The 12,992-nt window shown below is 36.4% G+C and overlaps 3 protein-coding genes across 3 annotated transcripts in view; all 3 read left to right on the forward strand.

The window, feature by feature from the left end:
• The first annotated feature begins 112 nt into the window (after positions 1-112).
• LOC149736652 (eukaryotic translation initiation factor 3 subunit M-like) lies at positions 113-4,634 on the forward strand. The gene is made up of 10 exons (XM_089877326.1): positions 113-274; positions 441-567; positions 1,002-1,140; positions 1,357-1,480; positions 1,801-1,979; positions 2,264-2,363; positions 2,682-2,763; positions 2,864-3,007; positions 3,896-3,956; positions 4,333-4,634. Exons 1-10 carry the CDS (start codon positions 233-235, stop codon positions 4,448-4,450), a joined length of 1,116 nt encoding a protein of 371 aa, XP_089733452.1. The 5' UTR covers positions 113-232; the 3' UTR covers positions 4,451-4,634.
• A 243-nt stretch (positions 4,635-4,877) lies between these two features.
• Positions 4,878-7,242, forward strand: LOC149736653 (uncharacterized). Its single transcript, XM_089877335.1, has one exon. It carries the CDS (start codon positions 5,635-5,637, stop codon positions 6,598-6,600), a length of 966 nt encoding a protein of 321 aa, XP_089733461.1. The 5' UTR covers positions 4,878-5,634; the 3' UTR covers positions 6,601-7,242.
• Positions 7,243-8,344: 1,102 nt separating this feature from the next.
• LOC149736654 (uncharacterized) overlaps positions 8,345-12,992 on the forward strand; it is a 33,059-nt gene continuing 28,411 nt past the window's right edge. The window contains exons 1-11 of the mRNA XM_089877084.1: positions 8,345-8,499; positions 8,555-8,650; positions 8,974-9,006; positions 9,234-9,359; positions 9,865-9,984; positions 10,272-10,526; positions 11,179-11,439; positions 11,523-11,732; positions 12,036-12,147; positions 12,295-12,402; positions 12,640-12,853. Of these exons, the coding sequence (XP_089733210.1) occupies positions 8,430-8,499; positions 8,555-8,650; positions 8,974-9,006; positions 9,234-9,359; positions 9,865-9,984; positions 10,272-10,526; positions 11,179-11,439; positions 11,523-11,732; positions 12,036-12,147; positions 12,295-12,402; positions 12,640-12,853 (1,605 nt within the window). The 5' untranslated portion in view covers positions 8,345-8,429. The remainder of the gene's footprint in view (positions 8,500-8,554; positions 8,651-8,973; positions 9,007-9,233; positions 9,360-9,864; positions 9,985-10,271; positions 10,527-11,178; positions 11,440-11,522; positions 11,733-12,035; positions 12,148-12,294; positions 12,403-12,639; positions 12,854-12,992) is intronic.

The following is a 12,992-nucleotide window of genomic DNA, read 5'->3' on the forward strand; positions in this document are numbered from 1 at the left end:
AAAATCATAGCGAAAATATAGTACTCCGTTCTGTTTCTGCAAAGAAAGTTTAATCACCCCACATACAAAATCTTCGTTGTCTTGCTACATGTTATCCGTTTTAATAAATAAAATTCAGACTCGCGTGTGCATTTTAACTTTTAATTCAAGACGTTTGTTAGGTTTGTTTTGTTAGATAAATAGGAGTGTAATATCACTTTCCGACACCAGTTGATCACTAATAAACTGCACAATGAGTGTACCGGCTTTTATTGACCTTTCTGAAGCCGATCAGGTTCGTATGAGTATTAAAAGGTGTTAAATACTAAGTTTGTTCTTTGGTTAATAAAACTTTTCCATTACAATAATATTACTGTTGTAAGCACTTACTAATGTGTATATGGATACAAATACTTTAGAAAGTAATTGGTTAAATAATACGGTTGTGACTTTGTTTACAGATTTCAGAGCTTCAACAATATTTCAAAAGTAAAAACATTGAAGTGAAGGAAGAAGGGGTTTTGTTCAATGATGTCAAACAACTTATTATTTCGACTGCAGAACTATGGAAAGACACAGAAGGAAAAGGTATTTAGTGTTACTGAAAATATAATTTGAAATTACTTTTTTGCTGCTCTATAAATAAGGCCATCTATTGATTTGTTGTTCTAATTTTCTTAAGGTAAAACAAACTTACATTTTACTGTCAAATCTTCAATTAAAGCCAACATTGTTACTCACAATAAAAAATTACTATTTAAACACATGAATTGTTTGTAAACAGTATTGTATTTCAACCAGAACCCTTAAAAAAAACTCCAATACCTTATTTAAATACAGGTTAAACAAATTAAACCTGATGCTTTGTTACCTGAAACATATTTTATTTCTGTATTCTCTAAAAATTAAGCCATGTTCAAAATGCTAATAAAACCACCATGTAAAATATTTTTGATGACATACTTTTCATTTTTAGCTTACTTTCCAAAAGCTTTTTTTTACCCATACATTATGTTCTGCAGATATCGAAGGAGTGGTAAACAGCATTCTTTCCTTGCTATTTGTTATTCCAATCGACAAAGGATGTGAGCTTGTGGATCTTTTGTGTGAGCAATTGTTAAGGGGTGCTGAAAGTGGAAAAGCACCTGTCAGTTTAAACTTGTAAGCTAAAAGATTACTCCTAAACTAGTCTCAATGGCGGATTATGTACTTTATTTAATAAAGTGCATAACAAATTTTACTACTGCAGCTTTGCTAAAGGCCACCTGTTATTTTATTACTTATAGTTAATATTCACATATATACAGTGAAGTTAAGGTAATATCTAAGTTTTCCTTGCAAATATGTGGTTTTAATGCAAGATATTCTATGTTTTAGATTACATAATCTGTTCCATGGTTATCCAACAAAAACGCCATTTCTCTGCAAAGTATATTCTACTTGGTTAAAACTTGCCAAAGTAAGCAGAAGCATTCACCTCGTACCAACAAACTTGAAAGAAGTAAGCTCTCTACAAGTTATTTTACTTAAAAAATGTTTGAGTTAACCAGACCAACCCTAAAGTTTTTCCAATTGATTAGTAACCATTAGAGCCCATTTTAATTTGTCTCTTTACCATTTTATTATTAACTGCCACAGTCCTTATTGTACCTGTGTTTTGAAATGATGGGCCAAATCTGGACTAAATCGCAGGTCCTTGAAAAGGACCTTACCCACAATATTGTACATCAGTACATGTATACCCCATTTGTGTACCAACCTATCTTACAATATGTATACAAAAAAATATAAGATTTGCTCACAAAATGTTGTTTTTCACAGTTATCTTCATGGTTGGAGGATTGGAATGCAGGAGAAGAAGGTCGACAGAATGTTTTGAGACTTTTATACGAAGCACAATTGAACTGTGGGAGAAACAAGGAAGCTGCTGAAACAATGATCACTTTACTTCAATCTTATACCGAGGAAAATGCTGGAAAAGCAAGAGAAGATGCCATTAGGTTTGATACATTTGCATATTCTGTATAAGAAGTAGTGGACACATCTGTAACGACTTGCTTTGGAAAGAAAAAAATGGTCAATTTTGGAGTTTTGTTAAAATACAAAAGTTATGTAATATTGTATATATAGGATATTAGGATACTCAGTTATTATATGACAAAAATGTCCCATCTTCCCCCACCCCACTATATATATATATAATTGATTTGGTCTCATAAATCAATTATTCAACAAATATCGTATTGTGTTTTCTTAAAGATAATAAAGTCATTTCTTGTTTCAGGTGCATAACGAAGGCATTAGCCGACCCAAACACATACTTGTTCAATCAACTACTTACTTTAAAACCCGTCACATTCTTAGAAGGTGAACCTTTACATGATGTGAGTGGTTCTTATCTATCAATATGAACTAAGTTAAACTACTATTATTTTTTGTTCATCTACTCTACTGTGGTAAAGCGCCCAGACAACAGTATGATAGCCTGGTTATATTCTGTTTTGTGAATCTGGCTTTGATCCAGCACTTGATGATTTGCATCACATTCGTATACACCAAGCACTACTGAATGGTGCAAACAAGAGGTTTATATTTCTTCTGTATTAGTGGCATTACCATCCGTTACTTGAGTTAAAATCCTAGTTTTAAGTTGTTAAAACATCAGCATTAATTCCCTTTGTAATATAAATTTACAATTTTAGCTTCTCAACATCTTTGTGAGTGGAAACATCAAAGAATACAAAGATTTCTATGAAACAAACAAAGAATTTATTGAATCTATAGGTAAAAAAACAAAAACTTTTCATATTTTTTCAGTGCAAATTATTCCAAATTTTTGTAACCGTAAAAGGTTTTTATATTTACCTTGGACCTAATTGTTAAGGTTTGTCCCACACAAGCAACACAAGGAAAATGCAACTTCTAACATTGGTCGATAACTTCGGTTCAGCAAGAGAAATAAGTTTTGATGACATCATAGCACGACTTGACATATCTGAAGATGACGTTGAAGAATTCATAATTGATGGTACGTATCACGTTAATGTAAGCCCGGCAGTGGGCACGAGGGCATGAATTTTAACCGGACAGTGAGCATGGGGGTTTGTTTTGAGTGTAAACCTGACAAAACTAAGTAAATATTTACAAAAGAAACTGTAAAACAGTAGTACTACTATAGATAACAGTAACTAAAATGCTATTAAATACAGTGTAATGAGCTATCTAGTTACAGTCACAAAAAAAAACAATATTATAATAAAAATAACATTACTGCAAAATAATATTATATATAACTGTAAATGTTTTTAAATACAGTGTATTTAGTTACAGTATGTATCCCGCTAAAATATATGTGACAGTGGGCATGTGTGTAACTTGGGATTTTTTTATTTTTTTTTTTTTTATTCTTTATGGGTGAGGTCCTTGTCAAGGACCTGGGATTTAGGCCAGATTTGGCCCGTTACCCCAACACCCGGAAAAGCCCATTTAAGTCCTTTTTGCGTGCGGTGCCGCGACACCGCATCGCAGTCAGACGCGTATTGTTGGCATCATTTTTTATCCTCGTGTGCTTACGAGTTACCATACTTTTCAACTTTGTGTATGATTTTTATTTGATATGGCTTACAATTTAGACAACCCATTAGTGACCGCTGGGTTGGAGCAATGTCCGTTAAGTGTCTTGCCCAAGGACACATACGCCGATCAGTGTTAGTACCGCTGCCGAGCACCGAACCGGGGACACCTTGGTTTCGATGCAAGCGCCTGAACCACTGGGCCACGGCGCCGTGTAACTTGGGATATGGCAAATACAAATTATTTGTAACAAGACTTGGTCAATAGATTCTTGTATTTAAAGGATGACAAATCATATAAATTCTAGTTTTCCTAATTGCAATAAAGTATGAACTATTTCCAGCCATTCAAAGCAAACTTATGAGAGGAAGGATAGACCATGTCAACCGTAAAGTGATTGTCAGGTAACATGTTTATACTATAGTATTGTACATACCGCATATATATATAAATATAAATATAAGCAAGGACCTTGTCCAACAACTACTTTTTTGCCATTCATGAAATGTGTGCATTAAAATACGATCTTTACAATTAACAAAAAAAACATAATTAAAATGATGAAACATGAATTATTGAGTAAATGTATCTCATTTATCCTGTAACGCGGGTGACCTATTTCATAACCTCCTCTGACCTGCTTACAAGTTACCATTTATGCCATACTTTATGGGTTGGAGCAATGGTCGTTCAGTGTTTTTTACCCAAGGATACAAACGCCCACAGTGTTAACACCGTTAAAATGTTGTCACCTCTTTCTTACTATATTTTTATTCACAGTCAAGCATGCCAGCGTATATTTGGACGCGCTCAGTGGGAATCCCTCGCCTCCCGTCTTGAGCAGTGGAGAGATAATATCAACCGAGTTAACGGCAAACTACAAACATTACAAGTTTAAAATAGATCTTAAGAATTGCGTTTTGTTATTATAGTGCGAATATTTGCGTTTTGCGTGAAAAAGAAATGAGAGTGTCTGGTGACATGAGTAATTATTGGATTATGTCGGATTTTTGTTGCGAATTTATGTGGTGTTCCAATCATCTTATGCTAGAAATAAAGATGCAAACCCATCTAGGAAAAAAGCGTAGCGATTACTAGTAACTATCGTGTTTTGAAACTAGTACATGAAACGATACGAAAATCTGTTAACTAAGACAACGAAGAATCTTCCATAGCAATGTAACATTGGTTAAAACACATCATGGATTTAAAGAGAATTGAAAATGTATAATATTACCATCGTGACTGATATACTTAGGCTTCCAAAATTTTCTCAAAGGCATGAACTCGGGCAACAGTTTAATGCAGAAATCGTGCGAAACTGTAGTGGTGATTAAAACGGCTATGTAATAGCATTAGTTTAGATATGTATTATGTAATTAGACTAGTATCTGGTTGCTCCACAGTTCCAATATGTTGCTTTAGGAGTCATATCATGGCCATACGCCGATCCAGACAAGAATAGAATACGTAGTTCAGAAGGATCGATCGTCCACACGTCAATCAGGATACGTAGCATACTTTCGATGAGTGCCCTCCACACGCGGAACGAGGTAAACAATAAGTACCCGGCCGAGATTTCTTTTCGACATTCGGCATTGTCAAGAACAATGGCGAGGGACCGAAATCACAGGGAGCCTATTCAGCTTAATGATATTCCGAATCAGGCGACGGCGGTGTATGATGTTACGTAGTAAGTGGAAAAGTACGATGGGACAATTTGTTATTGTTGATTACGGGTATACGAATTTAAAGGCCTATGTAACAGTTTTAATATTAACTTTATTCGTCTCTTCCATTACGGTAGCAGAGATTTGGAAATATTTTAAACAAAGAGACAGGATACAGCGACAAAACAACAGTCGTTAAAACACATTTACATTTATTTAGGAGAAAATAGGCGTGGTCGCTACACCTAGCAGACAAACAAGCTGTTTATGTTTAAACATTACCAAGTTGAAACGGCTTAAAAAATTCTGTATCAGTTTAAAGGATTAGCGGCGCGTGTAATTAAGGTATTTTAACTTTAACCTACCTTTATTTCTAAAATGGTATTACAGCTTTACGTAAGGTTGGTATAAAATGAAAGATATAACATCAAAATCTGTAAGATGGCGGGTTCCCACACGGGAGACCATGCGTACGCGAAGTAATGGTCGTCAGAGAGTTAGAAGTGCACTTGCAACACGTGATCAACCTACGTGGTACAATTGTAAGCAGTCACGCCCGGTCGTTGAGAAGCAAGGTAAAAAGAAAAGAATCAAATCGGCGCCGTCGGTTATATTCTCAGATTCGAGAAGGTCAAGCTACTCTTGCTACACCCTTCCGGATAGTCAAGTACAAAGTCTGAATGCCAGCACTGCTAGAGAAGAAATTGTTACCGAGCCTGGAAGAGAGGTTTTAAGGCGAAGAGCAAAAGAAGTTCTTTCGCCAATTTTGGATACGAAGTATCAGAATTTCGACGTGTCGGATTTGAAATTTGTCAAAAAGAGCAGAGCAGTTTCGGCCACATCGTCGGGCAGTGGAAAATACTGTGACGCTGCTACGAAAATAATAGCTCCGCCACAAACAAATGCTAGAAGACGGCCATTTTTCCTTAGCGGCGTGCCGTCTAGATCATATAGAAGACCAAGCATCCAAATGAACATGGACATTCTAAGTGAAGGGACTTGTGCCTCTATGGATATTATTAAGCGCAGACAAAGCGTTCCCAATCTTCCGTCTGAAATTGGGACACGTCGTTTTTCTGGATCAAATTATTTCACTAGATCTGAAAAACTGTCATCTCAAGCTTCTTCCACAGCGCCAGCAACCATTGCTTCCAATGACGAACCACTAGTTGTACACGCAGCAAGGGGTCCAAAACCTGCATACATGGAGCGAGACTGGAACTCTGACCTGCTGTCAAGGTACGCCCTGCACCGACCATGGCTGCCACGTTACGTTACAACCCGTTATTTCCCTAAACATTTGAACATGCAAGATATTCACTGTCGTAACCCGTATATAGTGCCGGGATGTATTCTACACAAATCATCAGTATCTTGATATGAAGCGCAATACATGTACGAGTATTTTGGAAGAAGATTATATTAGTTGTAGGCTATAAGAGAATGGCTCCCAAATGTTGGGCAACAAGACCGTGTTAACATGGGCGCATCATGGACATACGAATGGTTTGCCAAACAACACATGTAGGCTATATACAAGTACGATGAGTGTATTTTTACATACAGTACTGTGGGGTTAAGTTGGGACACCTTTAGCACATTATATCCAAATAACCGGATCGTGTTTTAAACAATTAACAACGCTCTGTGGAAGTCGTTTTATAATTCTATGAATGTTCTTTGTTTACTACCAAATTGGGCAAAAAAATAGAAAGATACGTGTCCTATTTTCCCTCACCCTACTACACGGTATACTTGCCATCACACCAGGCGTCCTATGTATATTTATGGTACGCAGGGGTATATATTAAATATACTGGCGTATATAATTCAAGAGTAAAAATGTATATGAACTCGTGTTTTTTATCTTATAAATACACAAACCCTGAACAAATTGTAACCGAAAAGGTAACTGCTTAATAAACCATTTTACACAAGTATTCAGTTAAAATTTACTGTACATATTCTTAATCCGTTAATCGCTAATATCGTAACAAATAAATGCAAAAGTACCTGGTAACCCACACAAGCTTGATCGAGGCGATATCGTAGTTTTCGTTTCTGTGTCACCACGGTGTCACTGAAGACTTCGTCTGTCTTCTTGAACAGCAACTTATTCTTTTCTTTTATAAAGCTACTAAATGATTTTCACAACCTAAATACCTCGATGATCTCTTGCATATAACACCATAGTAGGCCTACACTCACTTCAGTATACTATATGATCATACGATAAGATGATCTATTGCATATAACAGGATAAATAAGAGTAAACTTTAAGCTTTAATAAAACTAAAAGGTTCAACTATGATTCAAATTCAACTGGCCGTCCAACCAAAACGAAAAACTAAACTAGAAACAACTTAGTCAAACAAGCAAGTAAACGTGCCCAAAGAAGCGCTTCCGACGCGCGCCACGACTAATAATAATTGCCCTTAGGAACTTCTGAAGCAGAAAGAACATGTACTTCTTTTCGCAACACAAGCCTTACATGCAATTTTGGATTCATAACACTTTTGTCGCTATTGGGTTGTAGAATCAAACGCACATAAAAACTATACCTATATAGACAAGAGCATATACTTGACAACTCATATAAGCGGATGCAAAAAGCCACAGCACATCATATATATTGCGTGGTACGACATTCATCAAGTTTTATAATCATGATTTACTAAACATGACTTTGGATATTGTAAAATGTAAATGATCGCATAAAGATCTACATAAAAGAAAAAAAAGATATACCGGAATTTAAACTGCTAAACAAGGCAATGGTTATGGGCAGCGAAACAGAATGATACGAGTTCCTACTTAAGGATAAACAAACTGTTATATCAAATTGCAATCACAATCGCACAAACAACAAGTCATACGCATATAGCGATCGAGTATTCGTAGACGCAACAGCTTCCTGCGATTGTTCAATGGCTTAAGCAATATTCACAACAGGAAACTTCTTCATATACGGATGTCTCATTATGCCCACCTTTAGTTAGGGATAACTACGGTGTAGTAACAATACGTAGGCGTTACATGCACTACAAATGTAGAAATGCATCTATATACAAATGCATATAATACTAGTAGATATAGATACCCTAACTTTCAATCATAGATTTTTAAACTATGTGTGAGGTTATACGCTACAAGGGAGCATAAAGTACCAAGCTAAGCATATATTTAATTCTAGGAGCAAATCGAATAATGAAAGTTAGTTTTGTTGGTGTGTGGATTTTCTTTATCATTGCAACGTCTGTATTGGATTTAGTTCAAGGTATGGTAAAAGTGGGTGCAGTTTTGGGCTGAATAATTTACGGGAGATGTTACAGGAACCACATGTAGCCCTGGGTGCGGTGCGAACGGTGTCTGTACGAATGGAAGCTGCTTGTGCAACGAGGGATTTACTGGAAATGATTGCAGCGTCGGTAAGTTACGATATTTTACTTGCTTCGTTGCTGGATTAAAATACATAAAATGGTAATATACTTTGATCAGGACAATTTGATCTACACTGCATTTATAATGTCTGAATATATGTAAATGGTTATATTACTTTAGTCAATTGTTTGGTGCGACCGTCAATTGTTTGGTGCTATACTGTATGAATACCATATAAGCTTGGAAAATCAGAAAGGTAGAATTCAAATACGATTATTTGCAATTATTGCTTGTTGGTATATGCTATGTTAGAAATATTCAAATTTCTGTTGACTATATACCTAAAAGCTCATACGAAATAATTTCACAGAAATGATGGATTTTACGGGAAGTGGGAGCGGCGGTAAGTACTCTATATAATGTTGCATGTCGGCTTTAGGTTATAGCTGGAGTTAAATATATACGATATAATCCTGTGGGGTAAAATGGGATGCCGTTATCACTCTGATCGTCGTTTAAACAATTATCACATTTCTTTAATAGTTGTAAAATATTCTTTGTTAACTACCAAAAGAAAGGAGAATCAACATGTCCCATCTTACCCCTCCCTGAAGTAATCGTGTGTTTTAGCTGTAGACGATTGTATGTTGGGAATGGACATGTGCGACAGAACAGGAGGTATATGCACGAATACAGAAGACTCGTACATTTGCTCCTGCAAACCTGGGTACAGCGGGGACGGATTTACTTGTGACGGTACGTTTTCGGAGCATCTAACTTAAGCCAATTCGTTTCTAAAACAATAATGGCTGTTTTTTAAGATTGTGCATATTATTTTTAGCCAATATTCACAAATCGAACAGTGATCGCATCATACAAAACAATATTAAAACTTGTTTAGGCGAGACACGAGACAAATATCCAATAAACCAATCACAGTATATATTCTGAGGTATCTTGTATTCACAATGGTAGAATATGACAGGGGGAAGTCGTTTGAATCCGTTGTGTTTATCACATTGTTAAATGTCTGTTTCAAACATACTTATATGCACAGTAAGACTTTACTCTGTACACCATGCAATAGAGATTATAACTTGGGCCTGCCAGAAACACGCCATTTATTTACTTCCCAAAAAATTGCTGGGTTTTGTTATAAAATTCGTTTGATTTTAATATAAAATTTGTAGATTTTATTTTGCAAATAAAGACTGCAAAAATGTTAAATACCAGCGGCGTTACATGCCATGATTTATTACAGATATTAACGAATGTAAAGGCAACCATGGATGCAATGAGAATGCTATGTGTTTGAACTTAAATGGAAGTTACTCTTGCATATGTAAAAGCGGATACACAGGAAATGGTTTCCAATGCCAAGGTAATGTGTGGATAAAACAGTCCATGTTATATTTTACTGTAGATTTTAATACGAGCAAATTAAAATAACTAAACGTTCTTTGTAGTACTGTAGGGTACGATTGAACACCTTTAGCATATACTATCCAAATATCCTGATCGTGTTTTAAACAAATAACAATGTTATATGGGAGTCGTGAGGTTACGGTTTTTTAATTCTTTGAATGTTGTTTGTTTACTACCAAATGGAACGAGAAAATAGAATGAAAACGTGAACCATTTTACGCAACCTATTGTATTTGTATCTAGACTGCTTCGCGGTGGATGTGAGTGCGTTACCAGGACGTCGTTTTATCAAGGTGATTCTGAGCTACAACAGATCGTTGTCACACAAGTTTACATTTAGCGCTGTGGTTGGTGGACAAAACGTGACGCGAACCCTAACTAACCCGACAGAGTACACTACTGGAGAACTTTTAATGCCAGAAACCGAATATGTTATTCGCGTGGATGTGGAAAATATATGTGGCAAGAAAACAGTGAAGATGTTACACGTTAAAACAGGTATGCGTTTGTCTAAGTATGTGCAGGATATATAATTCATATAGTAGGTTAGTTTATTGCAGTGTAACCAGCTAGGGTTAGTATTTATCGTATTTTGACTTGGTTAAACGGGTCTGGATAGTTTCTTGTGGTTAATGGCGCAAGTACATATGACTGTTGTGGGAAACTGTCAATTTCCGAACCAAAACAAATATTCGCAAAGCTGTTTAAAATGATGACGTAGTTAAAATAATAGTTCCAAAAGCAATTATTGAAAACCAAATTCCTACGCCATAGTTGGAAGTCCTATAGCAATTGTTGCAAAGTCGCTGCTCCTTAAAGTTTTTAGAACTTTGCCGGTACCGTTAGATCACATTTAAACTGAAATTTTGATTTTACATTAACATGCCCATTTAATGATGAAATGGCCTACTGAATGTATTCAGTATAGGACATGACAATGACTACATTCCGTCACGGAACTCGGTAAAATTATGATAATTGTATACCAAATCTTTACGCACACGTATTTCAATTAAATCTTGTTTGTTGTAATTAAATACAACGCAAGTTATTTATACTTTATATTGTGGGTTTAGCAGTCATGCTTTTATGAGATAAAAAATGATTAAAAATCATTGCTATGTTTTTTTTAATATAATATACATTGTAGTTGGTCAATGCACTCGATCTTGCACGAATGGCAAATGCGTGGTAACTCCACAGGGCGGGGAACAATGCTCCTGTTTGGAAGGTTACGAAAAGGATATAAATAGTGAAACAGTATGCAAAGCCCGGAAAAGATGCGACGAGCAGAGCGGCAATCAATTGTGTGCAAATATTCCCAACTCTGAATGCGTGAACGGTGCTGCTGGTACATACACTTGCCAGTGCAGCCACGGGTACTTGGAAACAGCAAACGGAACATGCGAACGTAAGACATACGAGTAACAAGAATTTCAAGCATTGGTAGAAGTATTGTAGTTAACCCGTAACGTTTAATATTGCACATTTCAGTCAATAATCTGTGCAAAAACCAACCATGTAAAAACGGAGGAAACTGTTCGACAAACGGAATAACAATCTCGTGTGCATGTCCTGCTAATTGGATGGGCGATCGTTGTCGCATATGCATTTCTTCGTGCTCCCCAAATCCATGTCAGAATAACGCATACTGCGAAGATAACTGTCCACAATATACTTGCAGGTGTTTGCCTGGTTACCAAGGTAGGCTATGGCATTGTCGTCAACTGGTTCGTATAGTAGGGTGTGGCAAGATGGGACACCTTTTCATTCTATTTTCTCGTCCTGTTTAGTAATAAACAAAGAATATTTAAAGAATTATAAAACCGTATCTTCACGACTCCCATAGACCGTTGTTAATTGTTTAAAACCCGATCAGGACGTTTGGATATTATGTGCTAAAGGTGTGCATCTCCCCCACCCTACTATATATCATGCACATTACTTATAGTTGCAAAACTTGTTGTTTTTTGTGATTTGTTTTTTGAAGTTTATTGTTTTATTGAGGTTCACTTTGTTCCGAGGATATTAACGAATGCCACAGCAGTCCGTGTGCCCCGAACGCTATGTGTAACAACACAATAGGAAGCTACATTTGTACTTGTAACACTGGATTCAGGTTAGTTACACATTAGAAGTTATAACTCCTGTCACCGGCCCAAAGAACAAGGAATCCGAGGCTCAATAAAACTGCCGGATTTTAAATTTGGTATCTTGTTTATGCTCTTATCTATTCCATTTGAACAACCGTGAACTAATGACTCAGGGGAAACGGAAACGTGAAGTGTTATGAGAAGATTCTGCTTCCGTACGGTCCCAGCAATGGTGATATCATGATGCGACCTGGTGACGATGTGGTTACAGATGTAGTGCAGTAAGTTGTGTCAAGTCATGTTACAATTTTTTGAACGTTGAGTATACTTTAGACAAATAAATAGCGCTGGTACAGCGTTTTTTTGTACGGCGCTGTGGCTAAGTGGTAGCGCGCCCGCCTCCAACCCAGAGGTTATGGGTTAATGGGTTATCTTAATTGTTAGCCATACAAAAAAAAAAAACACTTACGAATTCTTAAATGTGCGTGATAAAGAAAGTTATATTCTTATTCAAACAGATTAGAGTATGGAATACCCTTCGGTCAACGAACTTTCAATCAATTTCGAGCCTCAGCGAACGGCCTAATCTTGCTTGGTTCCTATTACGGCTACCGATTATTCCGTCCCTTTGAAGAGGGATTCAGTTTAAATACAAGAAACATAGCGTTGCTTGCTGCGTTCTGGGACGACCATGATTTAAGAGAAGGGAGTGGGGGAAGTCTTTACTACCAGGTATTATGTAATGGCGTGCGCTTATTAACAGAGGCATGGATGGGAGTTCAAACAGAAAGCTATGCAGTTGTGGTTTAAATAAATAAAGCTGGAAGCTACAATTTATTCATTTTTAAAAAAAGGACTCGTATTCACAAAA

Source organism: Ciona robusta, chromosome 4 (assembly GCF_009617815.1).
Source record: "Ciona robusta chromosome 4, ASM961781v2".
Lineage (NCBI taxonomy): Eukaryota > Metazoa > Chordata > Ascidiacea > Phlebobranchia > Cionidae > Ciona > Ciona robusta.